The sequence below is a fragment of the Crocodylus siamensis genome, chromosome 13 (assembly GCF_052110815.1).
Source record: "Crocodylus siamensis isolate JL-2025a chromosome 13, ASM5211081v1, whole genome shotgun sequence".
Classification (NCBI taxonomy): domain Eukaryota; kingdom Metazoa; phylum Chordata; order Crocodylia; family Crocodylidae; genus Crocodylus; species Crocodylus siamensis.
In genome coordinates, this window is record NC_143407.1 from 4,440,306 (window position 1) to 4,467,712 (window position 27,407).

General features: G+C 55.7%; 1 protein-coding gene across 1 annotated transcript; it reads left to right on the forward strand.

Moving 5' to 3' along the window:
• Positions 1 to 316: 316 nt before the first annotated feature.
• SLC41A1 (solute carrier family 41 member 1) lies at positions 317 to 27,132 on the forward strand. The gene is made up of 11 exons (XM_090025224.1): positions 317 to 399; positions 698 to 1,848; positions 12,225 to 12,332; positions 17,573 to 17,644; positions 17,938 to 18,082; positions 18,165 to 18,311; positions 19,050 to 19,197; positions 19,958 to 20,037; positions 20,808 to 20,942; positions 21,494 to 21,642; positions 23,959 to 27,132. Exons 2-11 carry the CDS (start codon positions 1,465 to 1,467, stop codon positions 24,142 to 24,144), a joined length of 1,554 nt encoding a protein of 517 aa, XP_089881350.1. The 5' UTR covers positions 317 to 399; positions 698 to 1,464; the 3' UTR covers positions 24,145 to 27,132.
• Positions 27,133 to 27,407: the final 275 nt, after the last annotated feature.

Here is a 27,407-nt window from a genome sequence, read left to right on the forward strand (position 1 = left end):
GGACCTTCGCGGGGCACCGGGGGGGGGGGGGGGCGGCGCCCGGCAGGCGAGGCCGAGGCCGAGGCCGACACGCGCCGCCGGGCCGCCTTCCCCCGGACACCCCCGGCGCCGGCCCCACGTGCAGCGCAGCCCCCGCGCGCGCCCCGCCCCGCCCCGCCCTCAGCGCCGCCATTGGCCGCGGCCGCCGCGCGTCACCCGCCGCGAGGCCTGCGGCGCCGGGGCTCGGCGCTGCGTCACGGCCCGCACGGCCAATAGCGGCCGGGCCGCCGCGGCGGCCATTGGGCGCCGGTGATGTCACCCGGCGGGGCGGGGCGGGGCGGGGCAGGGCCGGCGCCCGCCCCGTCGGGCCAGCCGGGCTGCAGCGGCGGCGGCAGCGGCGGGCAGCGGCCGCCGGGGCAGGTGCGTCGGGTCCGCGCTCGCTCCGCCGCCCGCGGCCCGCTTGCTGGCCGAGCCCCGTCCTCGCCGCGCTGGGGCCCCCGGGGGCCCGGGCGCCCGCCGCCACCTCCCGGCCTGCGTCCGGCGCCGCTCGCCCCCTTGCCCCCGGGGCCGCGGCGGGGCGGCCACGCACGCCTCGCCTCGCCTCTCCTCCCGGGCGGGCGGGCGCTGGGGGAGCGCGGGCGGGAGCCGCCGCCGGATGAGCGAGCCGTTGTGTCGGCCCTGAGAGCTCACGCCGCCTCGTCTCTCCCGTGTTTTTCAGGTGAAGGCCCGGAGCGAGCGGTCCCTCCAGTGCCGGCGCCTTGTCGGGGAGCTTCCTGCGGCTTGAAATAAGAGCCGGTGCCACGTGGGCGAGGGCGATCCCCTTCTTGGTCTCCCCAGGCCCGCGGGAGCCGGGCGCTCTCTTCTGCGTGCCTTTTTATTTTTACCCTCCGACTCTCCCGCCTCCTTGCCTGGATTAGGCACGGAACTGGAACGGGTCGACGAGCTGCAGCTGCGAGGACTTTTCTCTCTCTTGGAAACAGACAGGACCCTGATCTTTTTTTTTGCACCTCCCCACAAGCTCCTTTAGGGTCCGGCTCGGTCGCGCGAAGGCTTGAAAGACCGGTGCGCTCTGCTCTGTTCCTCCTCACCTGCCCATCTTCCCTGAACTGAAGCTGAGCCCGAATCCGTCTGCTGGAGCAAGGGCGGCGCGGAAGAAGGTGCCAGCGTCGGGAGGCAAGACACCGAGAACCTCGCCTGCCACGTCTTGGTATCTCCAGGGCCCCTTGGCCTGGGAGGAGGAAGGGGACTAGAGTGAACTTTGTCTTCTCTGCTGGCTTAGCGGTTGGCGTCTCCCCTTCCCGGAGCGTGCTTGATGGGGAGCTCTGCTGGCGGATCAGTCTCTGCAGTTGAGGGCAGGGGGGCTGGCGCAGGGGAGGTGGCATCTCCATGCCTTCCGCGTGAGCTCCTGGCAGAAGGTCCCTTCCGGAGCGCCCGCCTGCTGTAGTCCTGCCGAGCCGAGAGCCAGGTTGGCGTCCCTGCTTCAGCATGTCCTCCAAGATGGAGCAGAAGGAGGCTCACCAGACCAACGGGGTGGTGCTGCCCATCGTGGCCGGGACCATCGACTGCCTCGCCAGTCCCGACCGGGAGCAGCTCGTGGAGTCCACCGAGTTCTTGGGCCCTGACGGGGAAGGGGTGGAGGTGGTCGTGCTGGAGTCGCGGGCCAATGCCAAGGGGGTGCGAGAAGAGGACGCCTTGCTGGAAAACGGCAGCCAGAGCAACGAGAGCGATGACACCAGCACTGACCGGGGCCCTGAGCCTGCCTCTCCGTTCAAAGAGACCTCCTTCTCCATCGGGCTGCAGGTCCTCTTCCCTTTCCTGCTGGCTGGGTTTGGGACAGTCGCTGCCGGGATGGTGCTGGACATCGTGCAGGTAAGGCTGAGACCCCTGTGCTGGCCTTTGGGCTCCGTGTGCCATTACTTGGCCTGCGGCTTGACCTGGGCCCACGATGGGGGAGGCGCAGATGTGGGGACCTGCATGCAGTGAGCTGGTGCTCTCCCTGGGCAGGTGTGGTTCAGTGCTGCTGAGGCCAAGAACAGATAGGAGCGAGCTGCTCTGGAGTCCTCTAAAACTGGTCTGTGCCTAGCCTGGGGCTAAAGCGTGGTGGTGGAGCCGTGTTGGGCGCTGGGCCCTGGGCAGGGCTCCCTCCTCTAGGCACGACAGAACAGGGCTGTCCTGGGACTTGCGAGACTCCAGCTCAGCCTCGGACGTGTCCTGGAACTTCATGTGGGGCTTGTCCAGCTTGCGCTGACCCCGCACGGCCATGGCTGTGCTGTGGTTGCAGCCATGATCGTGGGCTCGCAGGGTGGGTGTCTAGTACTGCTCTACCACAGGGGTCCGTGGGGAGGCCCTCGGATATGCGCACGTGCGGGCGTGCAAGGACCTCTGTCTTGGCGAAGCGCTGGAGATGGACGCTCCCCCTGCGAGGTAGATGCAGGCTGGCGAGGGGCGGGAGGGAGTTGGGCACCTGCCTCCGTGGCTGGAGGGGCCGAGACGGTGGCGAGGAGCGAGCAGCCTGTGCTGAATCCAGTTCTCGGTGCAGCCGAGCATCGCTGCTGCCACGGAGCCTGCGCCTGGATCAGAGACCGGGGTGGGGGTTGCAGCTGACGCGTGTGGCCGGAGCAGCTGTCGGCAAGGTCAAACCCTCTGATCGAATGCTCCAAGGAAGGATTTCCCAGACTCCTGCTTGCGGCTGTCCCCGGCTCTGGTTACTGCCTGCGCAGATTCTGTTTTGCCGGTTGTGTCCGGAGTCAGGCGGGGCTGCGGTGGGGTTACGTATCCAGTGTCTTGGGGCTTAGCAGCTCCCCTGTGCTTTGTGGCCTGGTAGGGCTGCCACTTCCCCTGTTGTGATGCAGTGCCAAAGGTCCAGGCACCTGTTTCCTGGGGTGGAGGATGGCCTCCACACCTGGGCAGCTGGTTACCTGTGTCCCTGCTTGCATGTGCCAGGTCCCAGGGCTGCATCAGGAACCCCATGGACCCGAGCATGGTTTAACACCGTCTTCCCATAAGAGATGCCAAAGGCTGGTGCAGAAACACCGTTGGGGGGAGGAGATGTGCCCAGCACTCTGCAGGGAGTCCTAATGCCGGTTGTCTAAGCATGTTGTTTTGCCCTCCTTCCCTGCTAGCTACCTGTGCAGGGTACCGGCATCCTTAGACCAGGTTAAGCACAGACCGGGCCTCTGGCAGAGGTGGTGCAGCTCGCCGCCCCCAGACTCCGACAGGTTAACAGCCCTTCGGGCCGGGGCGTGCTCTTCAGCACAAACAGGCAGTGCGGTTTGTGGGGAATGCAGCTCATCCGACCGTGGGTCCTGTGCCAGCGTCGCTGTCTGCCCCCGCTATTGCGCTATTCCAGGAGCCTGCGTCTGCTGGCAGCGGATCAGCTATTTAACCCTTTCCCCACTGCCGTAGCAGGCTGGCTGCGCCTAGGGAGCTGAGACAGCCGTGGACAAGATAGCTGCATTTGAATGCAGGCTGCCTCTCCTGGCTGCTGCAGCTCTCTGGCTGGGGAGGGGAGGAGATGTTAGTGAGGGGAGCGAGAACTGAAGCATGGAATAAGGTGCCTGCTCAGTGCAGGTACACAGAGTCCTCGGAAGAAAAGAAAAGCAGCCCTGTTGCAATCCCTGCCGCCTTTGTGAGCTGGCCCTGCAACGCTGGGCACCCCAGGGAGGGTGAAATCAGTCGCTTCTCGCTGGCTGCGGTTGGGCCGGCGTCCAGCTTGGAGAGAGCAGGTTGCTATGCTGCTTTTCTGGGTCAGCACACGAGGGCAGGTTCCTTAAAATGGGAAGATGCTTCTCCCCTGCCCCTTTCGGTGGCCACTTTGCTGCATCTGTCCGTGTGACAGGAGTGCTGAAGTAGCTGGTGCTCCCCCCTGCTGGGTAGCTGGACTGTCTGACCCCTGCCTAGTCTGGCAGCTCCTCCAGCTTCCCTGGACTACTGCTGCATCCTTTTTGTAAGCCCAGCCCCTCCCAGAGACTTTCCTGTTCCCGGGATTCAAGCTCCCTCACCTCCCCTTTGACAGGACCCAAGCTGTCGTCTTAACCCAAAGGCTGCTCTCGACAAAGACCTGCAGTAGGGAGCGTGGGAGCACAGCTGCACCCCGAGGAGCTTTCCTCTCTTTTTTATTTGCAAAGGGCTCAAACCCAACTTCATAATTCCTCCGTCCCGTGGCTCCACGGTGTGTAGCTGGTGCAGTGTGTTCTGCCAGCTCCTCCAACTTTTTTTAGCGAGGCACTGAACGTGGCACCTAAATGCACTGGCAAAACTGGGGAGCTGGTATTCTCAGGTCGGTTCCTGCAAAATGCAGGGGTAACCCTCTGGGCAGTGGGGCTGCTGTTGGCTTCCAGTACATGGCATCATTTCTGTGCTGGCCATGGATTGCTGCTGCTTTGAGAGGCACCGAGCTCACAGCCAGGGAGTCAGACAAGCAGTCTGCCAAGTCGGCAACACTTGGAAGGGCTTGATTGAGAAGTAACGTAAGTGCAGAGGGTCTTGTGAGTGCTCAGCGTACCATGATTGGGCAGGCAGTAGGATGGGGAGCAAGACCCAGGCATATTTCTGTGTCCCTGTTCTAGCTGCTCAACCTGCCGGCACCCCCAAGCATGAGGACTTTGGGGCTGATCACCTGAGCGACCTCCAGAAAATAACACGTGCCATTCAAACCTCTGGACCTCATGCTCCCCTGCAACCAGTGTGCTTGCTCCTCTCCCCTCCTGTCTGCCCAGACCTTTTAGACATGCTTGGACCAACCTGCAGCACAGTCTTGAATGCGTTGAAACTGGGTTCTGCCTTCGCCTGGAAATGCTGCTGTCTCCAAGCTGCTCTCTGTGGCACCTGCCAGGAGCCAGCCCTTCGGGGTCCGCAGTGAAGATGCTGGCACTTGTTGCTGACAGGGCGGGGTCTCCGACCACCTGGAGCAGGCTGTGTGCTCTCCACTTGCAGGCAGCAGTGATGGGGCAAGAGGGTACGTAGGGGAGGAGAAGGCAGCTTTGGTAGGTGACTCCCCTGCTTGGGCCACAGGTGGCAGGTGGCTGGCAGCTTGTCTGGCCACGTGAGCTACTACTGATGCAGCTGAAGGTGCTAAGAAGGAGGGAGGAGGCCAGGGCATTGGAGCCACCCGGTTTAGGTACTGCAGGGATCCCAGCTGCGACCCTGGCTTGGAGTGCCAGTGCCCAGGGTCTCTGCTCTTGGTGGGAAGGGGCTGAGTGAGCTCTTGTCTCTAACAGTGAAGGGTAGCGACAGCTGCCTGAGCTTCCACCACCTTGGAGCAGGGCATGGGTGAGCTGTGAGCCTGTAGCCACACCAGGCTCTTATTGCTTGCAGGGCAGCCCCGCTCTCGCTGGCGGCAAGGGGGACGGCATCGGGGGGGTCAGGGAGTCTGGCTTACAGGTGGGCAGGCTGCATGCCCTCGTTTCCTTCCTCCCGGACAAACCCTGGCTGTAACTGGCCTTCGCAGGGACTCCGAGCAGTCCTGGGCGAGTGCCATCTTGCTCTCGTAGCATATTCCAGCTTCTGACAAGGGAAAGCTGTGAATTCAGCAGCGTCTGGACAGTGGGAGGCCATGGCCTGGCTCCTCTGGCCTTGCTTGTTATCCTTTGCAGCCTGCTGCCAGGCTTGCCTGCCCTTTTGGCTCTTCCCACGGCTGGGCTGGGTGGGGAGGGTCTCCTTTTGCTGCGCTAGATGGACCCAGTGACCGCTGGCTGTGGTGTGAGCACCTCTCCGGTGATTACAGCAGCTTGGGTGTTGCTGGGGTTGGGGGAGGCATGGATCCGGATGTGTTCCTGTGTCTCCACCAGCAGGTATACACCAGCCACGGATGGATAGATAAAGGTTATGTGTCGGCAGGGTGCTCGCAAGCACTGGAGCGGCGAGGCTGTGGAACAGGCTGAGGGGTGCTTGCAGTCGTGGGGGAGAGGCCTCGATGTCCTCGGAGGTCCCTTCCAGCCCCGTGTTCTCGGGTGTCCGTGGGAATGGTGTGCTGCAGGGGCTGAGTAACGGGAGGAACATGAGAACTGATGAGTTCTCAGAACGTGGTATTTGGGGGCTGAGGAGGAACGGTCTGTCTCTGCGATCCGGTTTCCTCTCGACTTGTAATGAGATCTTGCCGAGGGCTGGGTTGGAGCGGGGGTGCGGGGGCAGGGAATGAGCAAGGGTGGGCTTCCCAGGCTCCCTTTCCTGGCTCTTCAGCCACGAGCAGCATGTGCAAAAAGTGCGGTTGCGGAGGTACAGGTCTGTAATCCCTGTGCAGGGGAGCTCCCTGGGAGGGGACTCCGCTTCATACTTGGTACCACTCTTGCAACGTGGGACCTTGATGCTGCGCAGGTTGTCCAGGGGTTTGTATAGCAATAAATATAACCAAAGCCCTTTGGGGAAGGTGGGATCCTGACGTCTCTTGTGATCTTGACGTCTCTTTACACCACAGGTAGTTTGGATGTTGCTGCCAGCCCCCTTCTGCCCATGCAGAAAAGCCTTTAAATGGGGCTGTCGAGCATGGCTGAGCAGGTAGGCTTCAGTCCAAACCTTGGTGCAGCCTGGGCCACTTCTGTGCTGGTTTAATCAAGCCCCAGGCTGCTGAGCCCCCAATCCTACCCCGCAGTGCCACCTGGGCCGTGCTGCCTTTTGTGCTACGAGTCCTCTGCGCTGGCTCACTGGTCTGAATCCCTGTGGGTCCACCTGTCTCTGCTGTTGGACCCAGGCAATGCCCAAGGACCCCCTTTCTCCTGCTGCAGTTGGCCGGAAGCTGACACAGGAATGCGAATAATAGGGAATAAGGGAAGATGTGTACTTTGGGGAGCGAACCTAAGTGACCTTCCTCTGAGGGGGCAGGAAGGAAGCGGAGAGGCAGCGAAGTCCGAGGCAGGGAACGCTGTGAATTGCCCTGCTTTGCAGAATGGCCTCCTTCATAAAAGTCCTTCCTGCCGACTGCCCCGTGCTGCCACCCTCGGAGCTGTGCTCGTTAGCGCCGAGGGGCTCCCCTCTGGAGCTGTTTCTGTGGAGCATTGTGCCCATGTCACTGCCACCGGCAGCAGCCCCATGCTAGGAAGAGAGAAAGCGCACCCTGAGCACGAAGTCCTAGCGTGGCCTAGTTCAGCACTGTGCCAGGGATCCTGGGAGCATCTGTTGGCACAGGCTGCCGCGTCGCGGACTAGTTACCGCGGGCTGGGGCAGGGTGGGCTTTGCCTCCACAGTGGAGACAGCACAGACAGCAGGTCTGTCTGGCTGTCTGGGAGCTGGAGGCAGTGGCCCAAGGATGCTGGGGGGCCTGTGGTCAGAGCACAAACAGGGCGGCATGCAAAGTGTAGGGACCAAGGTGATTGGTTTTATTGTCTTTAATGTGAGACCTGACACTCATTGAGGATGGGGCAGAGGGGGATGAGCCTGCCGTGAGGTCCTGAGGCCCCTTCCAGCCCGGCTTCTGTGCGATTCTGTGATCACGTTGCAGGGATTTAATTAGGCAGAGAATGACTCCTTGCTGTTATCTTGGCACCCAGGCAGTCACTAAAACCGTGAAAGAACTTGCTTTGCAGCTGCAATGCTTGGAGTAGCCAGATGTCTGCTGATACTGGTCACCTCTTAGAGCCCACAAGTCTCTGAGCTCCTTTGTACGTGGGATCAAGCATCATCCAGAGCTCCCGGGTTCCAGGAGTGCAGTCGATGTCCTCGGCGTGCAACAACCATCGGGCGTGCGTGTGGCTTTTTTTTTCTATTTTCTTTTCCTGATAAAGCTATGAGCAGCTCCGCATTTGCTCTCGGTTGCTTCGCTCTCAGCTGCTTCCCGTCCAAGGCTTCCCTGACAGGAGAGGCTGCAAATGTCCCCTCCTGTTGGATACTGAAGCTGGTCCTCTGTGGTGCTCCGTACCCTCCCGTAGTACTGGTGCAGAATAGCATCCAGCTTGTACTGTCCTGTGCTGCTTGGTTCTTGCTCTCTCTGGGAAGTTAAAAATGTCACTTGGTAAAAAAAACACAAAACATCCTGGAGCCTGCAAAGCCCTTTAGCACAAGTGATTTAGGACCCCGTGCTTCCCGGCCAGGCAGAGGAGGTTCTGTTAAGCCCTGTTTTCTTTCAGTGCCATTTGGGGAGGGGCTGGGAGTTGGCCTGTCAGCGCTGAGCTTGGTTCTTCGGTGCCCCTTTGAAGCACCGGTGGCAAAGCTGCCAGCACCCACCTGTCCTTCATGTCTCCCTGGGCTAGGCTGCTCCACCCGGGCTCCTGTGTGTTTTGCTGTGTGATACTTTCTCTCCACCCCGGCAACTAGCTCCTCTGTGCTTTCACAGCGGATAGGCAGAGGGAGGGACCCGAGTCAATCCATCGACATCCTGATTTCCTAAAGCCTTGCGCGCAGCACCGCCAACCCCCCTGCTCGCTGTGAGGCCGGGCCAGTGGGTGCTCTCCATGCTGGAGGCTTGCAGGAATCGGGGAGGCCTTGAGGCAGATACAAGTGTGCCCGTAACACTGAGATTGTGCAATAACGTACACAGAGACAGCTGGCAGGAACCCACAGCGCATGCTCTTCCTAGTGAGAAAACTGCTAACGTAGGCAGAAACACAGGTTTCCCTCCCTGGAGATGGCTTAATTTTTGCCTCTCTTCCTCTAGCAACATCCCTGCCTTGGGCTGCTGTCTGTCCCGCTCGGAGGATTTACTCCAGCAGCTCTGGTTACAGTTTAGATGAGCAGCTTCCCTGGCACTGGCTCGCGGTGCGGACGCTCTTAAAGGGCAGCGTCCACTGGCAGAGCTGAGCGCGGCGAGGGCTGGAGCGCGCTGCTTCCTGCAGCCTCGCCCCTGCTCCGCTGTCGCTTGCAGCTTGGGTGCAGTTCTTGTACGATGGATGTAAGGCTTCTGGGCTAAGGTAAACTGAGCTGAGCAGGAGGGGCGCTTTCGGAAGTGCCTGGAGTCTCTGAGTACAAGTCCCTTCATGTTGACCCCCAAGCATCCAACAGGCTCCGAGGTTAATTTTCCCGAACAGCCTGAGCATGTAAAACCTCAGGTGCTTTGCAGGTGATAGCAGAAGCTGCTCCCCTTGGGACCTGGATGTGTTCCCAGGAGATATTCCCCAGTGCTCGGTGAAGGAGGATAAGCGTGGTGTCCATGCGCGGGGGAGGCTGTGACCAGCAGCGGGGTGAGGGGGACCAAGAGCCCGCACGCGCTGACTCCCTTTCTGGCGCCCTTATGCTGCGCTGATAGTGCCATTGCAGGCAGGAGCTCTTATCGCAGAAGGAGCACGTCATGTCTTGGTAAAGGGCAGAAAGGGCCGTTCTGACCAGGTGCCTTGACTTCTCGCAGAGGCCGTGGCGTTGTGCCCAGTGATTCCAGCTCCCGGTCAAACTCAAGCATGTTGTTTTCTGCACTGAGCAAGCTGGTGACACTTGACCTACTCGGCTGGTGCACGGGAAGTCTGGTCACTGGGAACCAAGCTCACGTGCGTGCCGACAGGGGAAGTCCCAGCAACACGGCCTCTATTGATGCACTAGCAAGCATCGCTGGCAGTGGACTAGCTGCAGCCTCTCATCCTGCACGGGGCTTGCCAAGCCAGCCTAAATGCAGTCATCTGGGAAAGCAGAGCTCGCTGGCTTCTAGCTGCAGTTAGACAGGCCCATGTGCCTCTGTGGCAATCGGTGTGTTTCCAGAGGGAGTCCTGCTCCTCTTCCCCTGCCTGTGGGCACAGCTCATATTCCCTGCTGCCCATGCTCAAACACCTATTCTGAAGCTCTGTCTTTAAGGCAGCCCTTGGCAGTTGTGCAAAAGTCCCTTCGTCAGGAGCTCAGAGCAGTTGTCCGAGTAGGCTGCTCAAACACGCTGGCTCCAGCTACTAACGGTGTCGGATGCCGCAAGTCCCCGGAGGGCTGGTCTCATGTTGGCGACGGGGCGGAAGAGCTCCCAGCAATTCTACCACGAGTTAGCGTGGCTGGGAGGTGAGAAGGGTTGGCCGGGTGTGATAACCGAGCTTCTTGCTTCCTCGCAGCTGGGTAGTGGGGACAATCTTTGCCTGCATAAAAGATGCTGGCAGGCTTGGGGTTTCCTACAAGTGGTTCAGGAGCATCTGCCTTTAACCAAGGTTTTTAAAGCATTTGGGGAGTCTGCAAAGAAGACCTTTCAGGCCCCGAGTACTTCCACATTGATCCCTCCCTCTGTATCAGACACTTATGGTCCCTGAACAGTAGTAAGATAACAGAACCTCCCAATGTACCTGCAAAGTATATAGCAAACTTTTCCTGGGTGATTCTCAGTTGTCCAAGATCGGGCGGGTTTGCTGGTGGGTTGGAGGGGCAAGGCAGTGGGAAAGTTCATTACATAGCCGACAAGACTTTTCCGTGATGTAAGCAAGGCCTTTGACTCTGACTTGGCCATGGAGCGATCAGCCAGCGCTGAGCGAGCTTTCCGTGGCGTCGCCTCCCTTCTGCTGCAGCTGCTGAGAGCACCCTATGCGCTGCATGGCTGGGAGCCTGGTGGAGAAGTCACGGTCTCATCATCCTAGAGCAAAATGCAGATGGCACAAACTGGGGAAAAATAAGCCAGGCGATCAAAATAATTGCCCGGTGTAAGGTATCAGTGATGCCGGCTGTCAGCGGATAGCGTTTCTCGCAGCAGAAGCAAGAAGGTGTCCAGTTGGCTGGTGGCGTCGGTGGCACATGTTGCTCACAAGCAGTAGCATGATGACAGGGGTTGGACTTATCGGGAATCTCAGTGGGCCTGACGAGAGCAGCAGCAGCCAGGATTGCAAGTACCTCCTTGGCGAGGATGTCCTCGGGCAGCCTTTGCAAAGCACAGTGATGCAAGTGCCATTGCAGCAATTCGAGTGTTATTTATAGGCGTTCTAGTAGTGTCCAGGAGCCCATGTTGGGGACCAGAAAAAGAGTGCTATGTATTATACAAGCCCAGAATTATGACCTGATCCCTGTCCCATAGAGGTTACAGGGTAAGTATAACAGGAGATGACAGGTGCACGGAGGCAGACATGGAAACGCAAATGAGCCACGAGATACTGAGATGGCGGTTGGACTTCAGCATCCTGTTGACTTGCAGGAAGCTGTAGAAGACGTGTCTTTGGGCAGGCTGATAGGTCCTGCGCTGGGGACTAAAACTATCGCCACCACCAACCTGTTCTGAGCGTGCTTTGCTTCCCTTCACGGCAGGCATGATCCAGCCTGCCTAGCCAGCAGAAAAGTGGCTTTATATACAAAGCCCTCTGCTACAAACACTTACAAAAGTAAACTGGTGGCCCTGAGGTTTTTATAGCCTGCCGCGTCTCAGCTGTGGTTGCAGCAGTTTTTTTTTTCCATCCTGCTTTAGGAAGTCAGCTGCTCTGCTCTCAAGTCCGGTACCCTGCAATTACTCAGCATCTCTGTCCTAAGCAGCCAGGGCTGTGCCTCCTTTTGTGGGGGAACTGGCTCTGGTCTGCAGGCAGCGTGGGCAGATTGGAGCCTCAGTCACCAGGACACCGGGCGAGGGAGGGGGACTTCTTTCCTTAGCAGGGTCAATCAGTCTATCCCCATCGGGGAGGAGCAGAGAGCTTGCTTTAGTGAAGCTGTGGAGGAAGGCAAGAGCAGCTTTTGGCAGCAGAATGAACTGACCCAGAAAGCGAGCGGAGGGATAATCTCGTGGTTGGGGCGCTGAAACAGGATTCAGATCTGGCGTCAGTGGCTGGCTCTGCCAAGCAGCCCTTGTGTTGGACCAAGTCACATCTGTAAAATGGCTCCTGCTTAGCTGGAGGCTCTTTGGGCAGCGCCAGTCTCTTGGGCGTGCAGCACCCAGCACAGCGGGGCTCTGGGCTCACATATACGTGCAGTTGATGAGTCTGTTCAGGGCCCAGAAAGTCAGACTGCACAAATAGCCACATGGCCCACGTTCACTTCTGAGCAAAGGCCTCTGACAGCTCAGGACCTCTGACTGGGCCGCACCTCTTGGGAAGAGCAGACCTTTTGGGTCTTGGCGTTGAGACGCTCAATCAACCACAGCACAGGCTCTTGGGCTGCTGCATTTCCACCATGACACTGCCTCTGCTGCCCTAGGAAACCATGTGCTGGTGCCTGCGTCCATTTTTGAGAGAGCTCAGACTTCCTTTGGCCTCCAAGCAGGGCGGTGGGAAGGAGCTGAGCCACACCTGGGATGTACCCAGCAGCTGAGGTGGGGGAGGTCAGTGCAGTGCCAGGCCTGTGCCAAGAAAGCCTCTTCTGCTCAGGCCAGCACAGCTGTTCCCTAGCACTAGGATCTCACGTGCACAGATAACTGAACCCCATTGTATGCTATCTTGCAGCACTGGGACGTCTTCAAGTATGTGACCGAAGTATTCATCCTGGTTCCTGCTCTGCTGGGGCTGAAGGGAAACCTAGAGATGACGCTGGCATCTCGGCTCTCAACAGCGGTGAGTATCCAAGATGTGCCCGAGGGCATGGGGAGGGTGGTGTTTCACATGTGCATTTGCCACTGGGGAAGGGGAAAAAGAGAGATGTGGGGAGTGGAGCTGCAGACTGCTGTCTGCCTTTGCATACTCTGCAGTGGTTTAAATGGCCGATGTATTTGCTTGGGTACAGGTGCCTTGTATGCGCATGGTTTGGACTGTGTCTGTGGGGTTTTTCTTATCAGCCCTGCCACGCAGCCAGTTAGCAGGGTTTCCACGTCAGCATCTGGTCTGTTCACTTGGCTTGCGCTCGCTAGTCCTGAATTCGCTGACTGCTTCAGTGAGCCCTTAGCACTACATAGGGCTGAGGACCCTTGAGGTATGGATAAACTGTGACTTCCTTGTCCTGGTGTACCATGGCAGGTCTCCTCCCGTTCAGCAGGACTGCTAGCAGCAGCCTAGCCATCTCTGTCCTGCCTTAGGATAGAGAGAGCTGTGCACAGGGCTTCTAGGGGTTTAACACCCAGCTGCCAACTCATCACTATTTTACCTTGGGTTAATGGAGCAGTGAGTCCTGAGAGAACAACCTGTGCTGGGGAGAAAGAGCCCCGCCGGCTGTTGGTCATCTTCTCTAAGTTGATTATGTCATGTGAAGAAACGGCAGAGACACCGTCACCAACATCCTGGTGGAGAGCTTGGTGTGTCAGAGCGGCGGTGCACTCATCCCACAGGCAGGAAGTCACACGTGTCCATTTGTAAGTGGATGGACAGCACTTTCCCTGCCAGCGCGTTGCCTCCTGTCATTGCTGGGTCAGAAGGTGCTGTAGTTTCAGCGAGACAGCTCTAGGACAAGAGGCTCAGACTCGTTCTTTAGGAATCGCAGAAGTATAACAAAAGCAGGTTAAAACAGGACTAGGAATCCAGTGGCTGGTCCAGGCGGAGGGGCTTGGAGAAAACTGCGCTGCAGAGGCAGGTTCTCCTGGAGCCTGGCAGTAAGTGGCGCTAACTTGATCCAAAGCCTGCTGGAGTTGATGGACAGGTCTGGCTGGACAACTGCCGTGGCACGAGCGCTGTGGCCACGCACGGAGCTAGCGAGCTTCCCGAGGGAGACGGGGTAGGAGCTCCAGCCTGCCGCCAGGCTCTGTGAGTTCCCTGAATGCTAAGGGAGCAGAGCGGTGACCATGCAGGCATGCAGCCCTCTGTCCCCGTGCTGGGGACTGGAATCCTTCTCTCACGGGGAGATGTTCTCCTGCCTTTTTTGTCGGGCACATTTTTCCAGCATGTGACAACAGGTGACCGCCGGGTGCTTCGCGGCATGCCCCGCAGAGGGTGCATAGCTGGGATTCTTGGACGCAGAGGAACCAGCTGTGCCTACAGCTAAATTCTTAGCTCCATTTGCTTGCTGTATTGAAGCTGCCAGAGGTGCAGCCCAGCTTCTGTCTCCAGGGTGCACAGGGCAGGGCCTGCTTTGGGCATGAATACATGCCCAGCCTGCTGCCCAGGACTTCTTCAGGGTTGGCGTCAGGGACCAGGCGGTGAGTTCATAACTTCGTAGAGCACATCAGACTGGGTGCAGGGTGGGGGGCAGCTGTTCTGCTGATGCTCCTCCATGAATCCCAGCCAGCAGAAAGCCATGGGGATGAGGGATCACCCAGGTCACCAGCCTGTCTCTTGGGTGGTGTCCAGCCCCTCTAAACCCCAACACCCACCTGCAGATCCACAGCAACAGACTGCTGCTGCCTCTCTGCTCCCGGTGCCGTTCTTTGACCCGACACCAGCAAACCAAGTGAATGGCTCTGAGCCAGAAGAGCAGGGCTCATCCTCTGCTCCCTCCTCGCCTTCTGCAGCAGCCCTACAATCCCTCTGCAACGGCCGTGCTTCCCTGCGGCCCGCAAAATGCCATACGGTGCCCTAGTGCTCTGTGCGGTGCCGTGTCACGCAGGCTCACTGCTCTGGTCCCAGGAGCCAGGTTTGCAAAGATATGGGCTGATTCTCATCTCAAGCTGTAAAGTTGGGGCTGTGTGGAGGATATCGCACAAGGCAGCAAGCTGAGCAGCCTGTCCCTGGCTCGGCTCAGCGTGCGTGGGGAAAGGCACAGCGTGCCCTGCCACACCAGCCCCCGCGCAGCACGCAGCTGGCTCCGGCTCGCTGGCTCTATCTCGCTCTTGCACGCAGCGTCTGCAACAGCTGGAGCTGCTAGGCTCCCTGGAACGGGCTGGCATGCGGCACAGCCAGCTCTTGGTCCCAGCAGCTGAGCTCCACTGTGCCTGGAGGTGCCAGCTGGGGGAGCAGGGGCAGCAGGCTCCTCTTCTCAGTGTCAGGGGACAACCGTTTCCCCTCCCCTTTGGTTTCTGCTGGCACCTGGCACAGCTGTAATCCTGACAAGGGACAAAAGCTGAGTGCTGGAGCATTGTTTGCTCCTTCGTTAGGGGAAACAAATCTTTGTTTAATCCCTTCCTCGTCGGTAGGAGCGCGCATGGACCTGTTCTGGGGGGGGTGCGTGACCCTCTCTCCTTGGCTGGCTGGGCCTAGCCCTGCAGCTCCCTCTTCCTCCCCCAAGGCATTGCCAAGGTGGGAGCACAGGGCTTCTGGGATGAAGACTTAAGCAGTCCCACCTTGGCACAGAGCGGAGGATTTGGCAGAGGATCGAGACTGCCCTCTGTGCGCAGGGAGTTGCAGGGAAGCGAAGCTTTCCCATCTCTCCTGGTGTCTGCAGCAGGGGAACAAAAGGAGTTGGCCAGGGGAGAGAGCAGGCTCTGCGCGGTGCTGGAAAGCAACCTCCCTGGTGCCAGCCTGGTCTCCTGGTGCCACCTACTGACACGTCTTGACCTCTCTCAGGCGAGTGCAGAGACGCGCCGGCTCGGCTTCCAGCCCCTGCAGCGGTTAGAAGCCCTCAGGGCAGTTGCAACTTGGCGTGTGGCAAGCGGGGACCACGCTGCCACTTTGTAAACTGGGTGTCTAACCTTCCTCTTTCCTCGCTTCCTGGGAGGCCTCTTCAGGACCAGTTGACCCAGCTAGCTTTTCGTTCCCCCCTAGCCCTGTTGCTGGCCAGCGCAAAGGACCCAGCAGTGGCGTGCCAGCAGCTGGTCCTGCTCCAGCACGCACCTGGGGACTGCTGGCTGCGAGCTCCCTGCAGGGAAGCAGCGGGAACAGCCTCTGTAGGCTGCAGACATCTCATTAGTGCCACGTTAAGACTCTTTGGATAGTTTTACTTTTACAATGAGGACGCAAAAATTTCCCATTAGTTGGGGGATTAAAATCCTGTTGCTACTGACTACAGCCAGGTTCCTAATCCCAGCCTCATTAGCAGAGGGCAGGATTGTTAAGATTTAACTTCCCATAGTGTTCAAATACCAGCGCTGTGTGGGCAACAGTCTCCGGATTTGTCTTTCTGAACTGATCAGACTTGAATGCCCCTGACATTCAGGCTTCCTTAGTGTTGGAAGGCGACAGTCAGCCACGGATGCTTTTCTCTGTGCTGGAGAGGACAGTCCTGTACCGTCCACGTCCTGACTGTAGAAAGCCAGATCGTTGGCGTTGTATGGCAAAGAAGGCATGAGGCACCCTGGGCCACTGTATATCAAATTCCCCCTGGGGCTTTGGCATGAAGAGGGCTGTCAGCCCTGTACCCAGGCTCCTGAATAACTGCTTTGCCTCCCTGAATTCCCTCGCGGTTCAGGCTGGCTACACTTTGTTTTCTTTACTTCTTGTCCTAAGCAGTTCAGTGTTGCTGTGAGAATTGCCACGCCGTGCCCCGGAGCTGGCTGCACGTCTGCGGCGGTTGCCGTGACTTGTCAGTGCCCCTCGACTCTCTCGGTTTGGGAAGGGCTGTAGAGATGCAGGAGCAGGACAGGGCAGTAAGGCGAATGTGCTGACTTGGCGCCTTGCTGCTTGACCTTGGCACAGAAAACCCAGGAGGAGGAAGCCGCTGGTGTATCTGGCCTAACCGCCGAGGGCTTTGCTTGTGCTTCAGGGACCCCTGAACCTGTGTAGGCTTGCTCAGAGAGCTAGCAGCGGGGACTCCTGGGTTTTGTTGCTGCCACTGAGTTGGTCTGACCTTTGGCTTGTTGCTTTCTCTCCCTGTGTCACAGTTGCTGCTATTGCAGCGTTGGGCATAGCTCTCCTTGTTCTGCCTCTCCGGTATTTGTGGACCCTGTGGAGACTGGAAAGGGACCGTGCAGGAGTAGTTCAGCGAGAACCAGCAGTTTGCAGCGACTGCCACAGCGTCCCAGCGCAGTAGAGCTGTCTGCTCTGAGCTTAGAGCAACTTTCAGGCTGTTCCAGTTAGTTGGATTAATGCCGCCTGCTTTTGTCCCGATGCCAAACAACGCCGTGTGCTGCGGCCACTTCCCGCTACTCTGCCAGGCTTCACGTGGCACTCGCCATGTTTACACAACTTCATTTCCGAGATGAGCTCTTGCTGCCGGCCCCCTCTGCCCCCGAGATGTCACCATGGCCTTGCTCCCTATCAGAGCTTACGGTATGTCCTGATAACAGAACTGGGGTGCTGAGGCCCCCAGCTGACCCTGAGCCAGCGTTGATAGCGAGTAGGGACAGCGTGAACTCGATTGGTGAATCAGCAGCAGTGATCAGTCCCAGCATGAGCTGAAGGTGAACAAGGGTCACCTTGCTGCTTGGTAGGATCTGGTCTCCAAAGCCTTTTGCAAAGCCTGAATCCTCACTCCATTGCTGTGGCATGTGTGTTGGACACCACCTGTACTGCAGGGATGCATTTGAGGGGGGTGGGTGCTGGAGATGAGTTTTAGAATTGGGAGTTACCATGTGCCCATCTTGGGCTTGGCTGATAACCTGTTCCTCCTTTGCTTCCTGGGCAGGTCCTGAATACAGACCCTGCATGCAAGAGTTTGAGGACCTCAAACTCACAGAGCAACACAGCAGTGTTGTTGGCTCTGCCGGTCATCCACCTCCCGCAGGAAAGCTGCTGGTTACCTTGCTACCACCCGTATGCCATTGCTCCCTTTCCTTTCTGCTCCATACACCCCAGCCCTCTATGGGTGTTGCCCACATGAAGCATTGTTCTTTTCAGAGCCTTCCCAGAACCAGGACTGGATGGTTGCTTTCTTTTCCCCTAGTGAATCAGCTTCCGGGGAAGGCTTGGGACTAGGAGGAGCTGGCCTCCTTTGTCTTGGCACAAACTTGTGACTGCTGCACCGGAGGCTTGGTTGGGCACTGTCATTTGAAGGAGGGCAGCAGTACTGCAGTCTCCCATTCCCTGGTGGCTGATGATGTGCTCTTTCCTTGTAGGCTAATATTGGTCAAATTGACTCGCCCAAGGAGCTCTGGAGGATGATAACAGGGAACATGGCTCTGATTCAGGTGAGCGAACCCAGTGGGGAAGCGGGCAGACGGTGGGTCTGTGCAACAGGGGGTGGGTGGAAGGAAGTCAGGGGGTTAAGTGCCTCAGTCGTCACTGCCTGCAGCTGGTGGAGCATCTGGTAGAAAAGCAAATGGTGGCTGCTTGCACCACTACCAACTTCACTTAACACTTTTCCCTATTGGTGAGTCTCAGCATCTGCCCGAGACACTGATCCCCATGGGAGATGGACTCTGACTAGCCTCCTCCTTCTCCTAACCTGTGTGGAGCTTCATCCCCAGTGTCTATTTCCTAGGTTCAAGCTACAGTGGTTGGCTTCCTGGCCTCGACTGCTGCAGTGATATTTGGCTGGATCCCAGACGGGCACTTCAGCATTGGCCATGCCATCTTGCTGTGTGCCAGTAGCGTGGCCACAGCCTTCATCGCTTCCCTTGTGCTGGGTAAGACTCGTCCCTTCTCTGAGGGTGCCATGTCTCAGCCAAGGTACTTTTGGATTTACAGCGCTTCTTCCTCTGGCTGTAGGCATGATTATGATTGGGGTCATCATCGGGTCCAGGAAGATGGGGATCAACCCGGACAACGTGGCCACACCCATTGCTGCCAGCCTGGGAGACCTCATCACCTTGGCGCTGCTTTCAGGGATCAGCTGGGGCCTTTACAAAGAGCTAGGTGAGATGTAAGGAGTGCCGTCTGCTTTGTCCTCCCCACTTAGGCTGTAGCATCACCCTTGGACTTTGTCCTCTGTTGTGACTGCTCATGGCCATTGACGTAACACCCGGCTTTGAAGCTGTTTCACTAGTGAGGCATGTTTGGAAATGAGAGAGGGGAAATACAGTGGCCCTTCCCAGACCAGGCAGATACAGTGGGTCCAGCAAGGTGCTACTCTGATCCTTTCCAGGGGATGGCATGGGGGCAAATCTCAGAAGCCATAGGCATGGCTGCTACAGGCCATGGTAGTGGTGGAGGGCCGTGTCCTTTTATTGCTTTGGGCACTTAAAAGCAGTCACTCAGGAAGGGTCCCCGGTGGCAGAGCTGTGCCTGAAGTCTTGTCCCCTCTGTCCCTGTGATTGGACCTGTCTTCAGCTAAGCCCCAAGGTGAGATCAGGCCTCCTTGCTCAGTTTCACCCACCAGGAGAAGGCTGGAGATGAGCAAATGAAGGGGAGGAGGCTTCTGTCTAGAGCTGCTCCACCACAGCCTCTGAATGCACCCAGAGAAGAACTTGACTTGGAAAGTGCTGTCCCTCACGTGGGCAGGGGTGGCCACGCCTTCACAGTGGGCCTTCATCCTGCTCCTATTGGGTTCCCCCCGGGTGTGGAGGGGAAGCTGGGTCAGGCCCGTTGTCAGACATTCATGCCAAGTTGCCCTGGGATGTGTCCATGACCTGCAGCCTCTCTCTCTCTCTTCAGACAGCAAAGCATACGTGAATCCCTTGGTGTGTGCCTTCTTTGTCGCACTGCTGCCTCTCTGGATCATCATTGCCAAGAGGAATCCAGCAACCCGGGAGGTGCTGTACTCTGGGTGGGAGCCAGTCATCATTGCGATGGCTATTAGCAGGTATGAGAGAGTGTTGGCCCCATGATCCCTGCAGAAGGGAGCACCTGGAGCTTTCCTTCCAGTTCCTAGCCAGGGGCTGCTTCCATTGCATTAGAGAGACCGGTAGAGCCCTACCCCTCTGAAGTTCAGAGCTTGACAGACCACGTGGAGATAGACCAAGGTTCCTGGGTGCTTCAGTTCCCTTTAAATCAAGCGATTTTCCCCAGAATCATCTCAGGAGGCTATAGCAGACCCAGGAAGCAAACCCGGGTCTCCCAGGAAGCAAGCCCATGGCCTTCCACCAGAGAAGGCTAGTCCCTTCTCCACCAGAGCCTCCCTCCTCCAAAGGAAGAGGTTGCTCAAAATGGTTTTGGTTCAACAAAAGGTTCCTCTATACCATAAACATAGGGATTGATGGCTTTATTCTCCTGAGTGATGATGGGAATGAATATGCAACTTGGAAATTGGGTGGTGTGGCGTATGTTTTATCGGAAACCAGTCTCTACATGACTCCACAGCACCTGCTAAGCTCTCTTAACAGGTTTCATCCTGCTACCCTTTTTCTTCCGTGCTCCTATACTGTGCCCCAGCACGCTTAAAATGGCCAAAGTTGCATGCAGCTCCCACCACTGTAGACATAAAAAGGTATTGAGATGTCCAGCTGCATAAACAGCCCAGAGGGACAGTGCATACTTGAAGTCTGACTCTCTTAACTCCTCTGAAGTCTCTGCATCTTCTGTGCTCTCCTCACCATCAGCCTCTTCACTGTCTCTCCTTGCAGTGTGGGAGGACTCATATTGGACAAAACCGTGTCCGATCCAAATTTTGCTGGGATGGCCGTCTTCACACCGGTGATCAATGGTGAGTTCATTTCTCCTTGGCCAACACGCCTGTCCCAAGTTCCTGCCAGACAGTGGAGAAATCCCTCAAGAAAAAGTCCAAGTCCTGGTTTCCAAAATGACTTGGGGGCCCAATTCTTTCTGAAAGGCATGGTCAGCTGTTTGGTAGTGTGGTTGCTCACCTTGGTGACTCTAACACGGGGGAGTAAATCAGGTGTTCTATCCTTAAGTTGTTTCTGCAGTGAAATGCACCCTGAGACTCCCAGGCACTTTGTGCCTTTTTTAACTGTTTATCCAGTCTGCTGCCAGGTCAGTGTGTCTTAAGCTAAGGCTGGGAGCCTGCTGTCTCAAGTAAGAGAGAAGCCTCTCATCCTCCATATGCCTAAGTCCTATTTACAGATCCTATTAACTTCTGGGCTTTTATGTCTTATGGCAGCACGTTCCACAAAAGGCACTTTGGGAAGTTCCCATGTGTCTGACCCCTTGATACGGTGTTTACCTCGCTCTGGTGCTCAAGGCGACAGGAATACATTTACAGAGCTCACTGAAGAGGGCAGGGGAACGGTGGCCTTTCTTGTCTGTGGGCTCTTTGCATCCTGAAGAAGTGGAATTCAGGTCAAAGGGAGACTGTCCCAGCAGCAGACAGCTCGGTCCATCACCACACCAGAGGCAGTTGCTTCCCAGCAATACAGAGGAATTCCCCTTGCCCTTAGTCCTTGGTGCATTCAGATGTGCAAGTCTTTTAGGGACTGGTGTTAGTGTGCCCCAACTCACTGTCCTCTTTGTTTACAGGTGTTGGTGGCAACCTGGTGGCTGTCCAAGCTAGTCGCATCTCCACGTACCTCCACATGAGTGGCGTGCCCGGCGAGAGCTCTGAGGTGGCCCCACGCAAGTGCCCCAGTCCCTGCAGCACTTTCTTCAGCTCAGGTGCGTGTGTAGTGTTGGCTGAAACTCCCCGGGTTCTGCCCAGCGCTGTGCCCCAGGGCTTTTCTCTCAAGGCCATCTACAGTTCTTGGAGCCAGCGTCGGCAAAGGCCTGGCAGCTGCTCTGGCTAAGCTTGCGCTTGAGGAAGTGGCATTGAGCAATGTGAAAGGGAGGTGGGAGCTGAGATCTGCTGGGAGGTGGTGGCTGTCCTGGAGGCCTGTCCTGTCCTGTTGCTAATGGAGAAAGTTGGAGTTTTGGATTTATGAGTTTCCTGCGGTGGGCTATGAGAACAAGTTAGTGGCATGGTGCCCTCTGATTTCCCAGCATTGTAGGAGGCAGACTTCCCTCCTGCTTTTAGCCTCTCAGCCCTCACCAGCTGCTCCTGGGTTGCTGAAACTTGCCTAGAGGTTGCTGGAGAACTGCTTGTTCTGAATAACTGCAGTTGCAAAGAAGCTTTGCAACAGGTCCCATGCTGGACAGATCCATGGGAACTTGCTTCAGAGCACTGGTCTCTGTGTCTCCGACTCCTGAGGTCCCTCCTCCTTCTGTTGCAGATTTGAATTCCCGGTCTGCCCGTGTGCTGTTTCTCCTGGTGGTCCCTGGGCATTTGGTTTTCCTCTACACCATCAGCTCCATGCAGGGTGGACACACTACACTGACCCTTATCTTTATAGTCTTCTACATGACAGCTGCACTTCTCCAGGTAACCGTCAGCCCCACTCAGCCTGTTTCCTTTGCTGGAATCCTTGCCTGGGTCATAAGGCCTGGGCTGCAATAAGGGACGCAGGCTCGATGCTGCAATGGGTTGGGTGGCAATGCTACTGGAAATAGGTTTTATCTTGTTTAGATTAGTAGAAACATGAGTTGCAGTAGCTGGTTCAGTCGAAGCTTTTGGCAGCCACTCCTTGAGGCGGGCAGACTTCAGACGTAAGATGGGCGATGTACTTTCTCCGTAAGCAGAGGGTCTGCATGGCATTCAATGACCTGGAGACAGGCAGTGCAATTCTTATAAATGGGACAAAGGCAAAAACTAGCTTCCCTTTCTGTAGGGTTGGCCTGTGAAAGGCTTTTCTCCTGCCCCTGACGGAGCACTCCTTTTCCATCTGAACCTCCCATCCAAGAGAACAAACAGTTGGCGCGTGCAGTACGTGCAGTGTGCTCTTTACCCACCAGACGCTGCACCCCACGTACAGCTCCCACTAGGGAAGAGGATGAGAGGAGAGCAGAAATGACATGTCAGATGCCAGTCATGTCACTTAATGCCATGCTGGAAGGTGCTGGGGTACTCTGATGATGGAGGAGGTTGTTCAGAAATCTGTCTATATAGAGCAGTCCAGTGCGGCTGACTTGTCCAGAATCCTCTCGAAAGACTTGTCCCCCTTCCTTCACTGTGCAAAGAACAGCCAGGTCGAACCGCGCTAAAAATAGTGATAAAAGAATGAGTAGGATTAAAACCTCATGTGTTTACAGAACAGCGTGTGTTAAACTGAGGCGCTGGTGTTGGCATGTCAGGATGAGCACATTAGACTTCTGTCTGGGGCATTCATTCTGCTTGATGCTGCTTTCAGTTTTACACTGCGCTTTTAAAGTCCTTGGGGCCAGGAGGCCTCCTTTCTTGTCTGCAAAGAGCCACGAGCACCCTGTGGGCTGCAGCCATTTTAAAACAGCCCAGCAGGGAAAACAGGATGTGGAGTTTGCAGGATTCCCCATGGCTCTTCCTCTCAAAACTGCATCTTTCCCACGCAGGAGTGTGGCGGGTCAGCCACCCCGAGCTCCCCTCTGTGTGTGCTCAGCCTTGCGGAGCGAGGCTTTGACTCCGGCTGCTCCAGTGCCTGTCAGTTTATCCCCTCCTGGGTAGAAGGGGAGGGAAACTGTGGGTAGGGACTTTCCTACTAAAGCCAGCTGCCCTCCTGATGCCTCTGGAAGCTGTTGCTGGTTTTAGCGTCCTCTAACATCAACAACTGAGGCGAGCTCAAGGAAGTGAGTCATTGCATATACGAGAAAGAAAAACAGCTCTCCAGACAAGGCTACTAAGTATAGGTCGTGAACTCCTGCTGGGTGTCCAGGCACTTGGAGGGAGGCGTCCATTAGCAGCTGCTTTCTAAAGGCCCCAGCCCCCCTTCCCCAGCAGACGGCAAGCTGCTGGCTGGGAGGGAGCAGGCCTGAGAGAAAAGTGGGAGCTCATGGTGAGAAAATGGATTGTGCTGAAGGCAGTGGTCTCAGCCTAATGCTTGCACTCGTGCAGGCAGGGAGAGTTGGGGCAGCAGAAGCCTGCCGACAGCCTCAAACACCTGTACCCAGCCTGGAATGGGGATTTTATTCTGCCTTAGAATAGCCTCCACGTTATGGGGGAGCAAACCTGACAGCAATGCCGGCTGCTGCTAGGAGACTGTGCTCCTGCTCCAGGCACCGTGGCCCCGTCTCTGGGATTCCTGCTCCCCTGTGTGGGATCTCTAGATCCTGCCCCTTCTGCCTGGCTCCTTAGCTGCGTGGCCTCTTCCTCTTTTTCGTCACACAGCTTGTCGCAGTGTTTGCCTAAAGTTAGGAGCTGAGCTGCAGGACTTGGATGTGGGCCAGACGTCCCCTTGCTTTTGGAACCAGCATGGCAACAAATTCTCTCATCAATTGAAAATTAAAGTGGTGGTGATGCCCAGAGCAGAGAATGGTAAAGGGGAGGCTTGTCAAAGGTGCATAAGGGGAAGGCGCCCATTGAACGTCACCAGGGCTCCCTCAGTGCCTTTGACAAATATCCCCCCCTCTGGCCATGGTCTGACACAGGACCAGCCTTGAGTCTCTGTTTTAATTTGCTCGTGGATGTTTCTCCGAGCTTCCGTGGGCTTGGCTGGAATCAATGGGTGCTTGCACCTCTGAAAACTGGGCTGCACAAATGGAAGGGGCTGGTTGCAAATAAACCTTGAGTGTCCTGGATATGAAAGCTTCGCCTTAGTGATGAGAAGGGTGCAAAAGTCTGGATCAGTAGCTAATGTGGGTCTTCCCTTTCTCGCTGTTTCCCTTCCAGGTCCTCATTCTTCTCTACATTGCTGACTGGATGGTCCACTGGATGTGGGGCAGGGGCCTGGATCCTGACAACTTCTCCATCCCTTACTTGACAGCCCTGGGTGACCTGCTTGGCACAGGTCTCTTGGCGCTCAGCTTCCACATTCTCTGGCTCATCGGAGATCGGGATACAGATGTGGGGGACTAGCTCTCTCTGCCGTTCGCTTTTGTCCCGGCTCTCTTCTCCTTTTATTGACTTTTCCCCTCCCTTGCTCCTTCCCTTCCCCAACCCTACCCACAGTCTCTCTTGAGACTTCAACTTTGATACTAGATTCTCATTATTTTCAATGGGAATTTTATGTGGTTTATATTTCAAGCCAAGTTTGTACAGAAAATCTAGTTTTAGGAAGGACAAAAAAGTGTAAAGAGACAATCACCAAGTGCAATTTCATAGCAGTAGTTGTCTGAACCAAGGTTATGATGGAAACGTTGATCAGCCAGTCAGATTGTAAAAGAAGCTCATCCCTCTTCAGTCACTAGAGGTGAGCGGTCACCTCTTTCACTTCACAAGCATTTGATGTTTGCAGGAAGACTCTGAATTAAGGCCTGCAATATCCTCAGATCCTCCCCTGCCCATCCCTTAATATTTCCACCTTGTGCCTGGTTCTAAAATGAAGGGGTTTGGGGTGAAAGACTAGTTAAAAGATCCCTTTTAAATATCCTGTAGGCTTGCAAGGAAGAATAGGCCACACAGCCCTGAAACCCAATCATGAATAGACTGTTAGATAATAAATGGAGAGAGCCCTTGCCATCTAGTACAATCTGTGTAAGTGAATAGGATGAGGCTAGGCTGAGCATCCTGCCCCAGCCACCCTTCAAGTGTTCTTCCTCGGCACACCACCAAAGCTTGGCTACAGAAGGACAAACTCCCTCTTCCCCCTCAGTGTGCTCAGTCTCTTGTGAGCTGACTTGCCCAGGGACCTGTGTTGATTAAGGAGTTTGGAATTGGGCACCTGATTGGTTTCTTATGGTGACGCTTTACTGTCTGTTCTAGCTTCTCATACAACATCTATCGTGTGGCAATCGCGGGACACTTTCTTTTACGCTGGTGCAAATCAGGAGCAACTCTGTGCTGTTTACCCTTCCGTAGCTAAGTGGAGAGGGATTCATGGTAGCATGGCCACGCATCCCATTTCCAAATGGCCTTATGTGAGCTGTTCATTTGGGCTGGGAAAGGTCCCTTTGCCTTCCAAAGTTTTGTCTTTCTATTTAATTCACGGACCCAGTGAATTAAATCCACATCTGAGAGGAATATCCCCAGGTTACGTGAGCTTTTTAACAGTCCTCCATTCCTAAATATGTGACTTAACAAGCCTATAAGTTGTGAACTTATGCTGAATACCTGATGTGGAGAGCAGGGAGGCACTGCCTGCACTTCCCAGAGAGGAGCGGGAAACAGTGCATAAAACCCCAGGGAACTGCTAACATCCTGCAGAAATCTGGCGCACGCATACCTGTCCCATGTCCTCACCGTTCGTTGTATCATTTAAGTCCTCTTTGTGCTCCCGCGGAAATAAATAGCAAAGCTCCTATTGATTTCAGTGGTGTAGGACCAGCGCCCCAGAGGTTGAGGTTGCTGAGTGCTGTCTTCTCCTCCTAGTTTGAATGCTGCTCACCCTGTTCAGGTGGGCTTTAGAACCTCTGACTCTTGAAGCTGTTAGATGTTTAATTCTCCATTGTTGTTCCCATCATTGTTTCCCCTTTCCAAAGCTCAAATGCCTTTCTCATGGCAAAAGACCCTTTTTCTGCTCCTTTCTCTTGGCTTTAGTTTCCGTTTTTTGGGTCAGCACCTCCATTTTTCAGATGAGCATCTTAAAAGGATGCCTCTCTTTTCCATTTTAGTCAGACACAACTGGGCATTGTGTTGTAGGGGGAAGTGATACGTCGCCCGGTGTCTATAATCTTGAATGAGGCTTGGTTCAGTTGTTTCTGTGAACCGGCACAGAGCTAGCCGCGGAGGTTGCATAGATGTGGCCATCTCAATTCCCTTGAAAGACTGAGTTGCTGAGACTTCCCCAAGACTTGGTCAAAGGATCCGCCCCATGTCGGAGGACAGGCAAGTTGAAACCATATAGGGAAGTTCAGCCACGGATGGACAGGGAGCCGGTGTCAAAGACGCAGAAACCAGAGACACATAAAGCAAACCACATTGCGTGTGTTGGGAAGAGAGTTGCTGAGGGACCACTTTCTAAACGTATCTGGAGAAGAATCGTTTCCTGTTTCACTCTGCATCTGTGTGTCCATTTAGGAGGCTGTGTTTTTATGGCTTTGTTAACAGTATTTGGGAGGCAGGGCTGGCTGCAGTAAAGGTGGCCTTAGATGGCAGGATTGCAGTTCTGTCCAAATGCACTCTCACAGGTGCTGCAGGAGTAGCTAACGCACGTGTTTCACTTCTACGTTAGCCTTAGACACTGCTCTTTTTCTGGTACCACTTGTGACAGTGGCTCTGAACGGGTCTATGTCTTCACCCCGGTGATTGCTCACAAGTGTCATTTGGCCAGGGCTTACGGGAAGAACAAATGTGGCTGTACTGGAGTTTCAGCTTGGAGAATTTGGAGGCCCACTCTTCCCCCATCACCTGCACTCGGTTTTAACATGGCTGGAAAACGGCTCACCTGGTTCCCTGTCACTGTTGAGGGATACGCTGGAGATTGCCCCTGCCTGTCATTTCAGCAGTTAGTCTCCAGATAAATCCCCATCTAGTATTGTTACACGTCTCATCACTGTCCAGTTTCCTAGGTAGACACGTATGCCAGCGGAAGAATCCCTGTCTCGTGGTCCCAGCTGTAAAACCTACGGCAACAGAGGTGATTGTTTTAAGATCCATCATGCTACTTGGGTCGCGTACCTACATTTTTATAAAGTCTAGGGTGGAGGGGGAGTGGGGGAGGGGAAGAATTTAACTTAAATTTAAATTTAAAAACCAGTGAAGGATAATTATTTTTCATGAATTGCACTCAAATGCATGTGTACTTTAGATCTGACTGCAAATGAAGAAATACTGGTTTATTCTTTGTATTAAAGGAAAAAAGAAAAAGACTCTTAATTATTTATAGTTGCCATAACTGAATTGACAAATGTCAACTTAACTGATAAATTATATTTGGTAAAATAAAGATGACATTTATTTATGTGGGCCATGGCCTCCTTTCTTCATGAAGCTCTTGTTTCTGTGCAGTTACCACATTTCCTGTTACCAGTTAAAACTGTCATCCTGAATGGAGGCAGCTGTCTTTTGTCATACGTTGGGTGTGATCTTGCTTTCCCCTTGCCAGTTCTTCCACGATTCAGCTTCATTAGCTTCAGAGGGGTTAATTACCCTTATGTATGGTGAGAGTGGAAGAATCCAGTTCACAGGCTATTACTGTCAAGGTTATAGGCTTGCTGCTGGCTTCAGGCAAGACTATACAA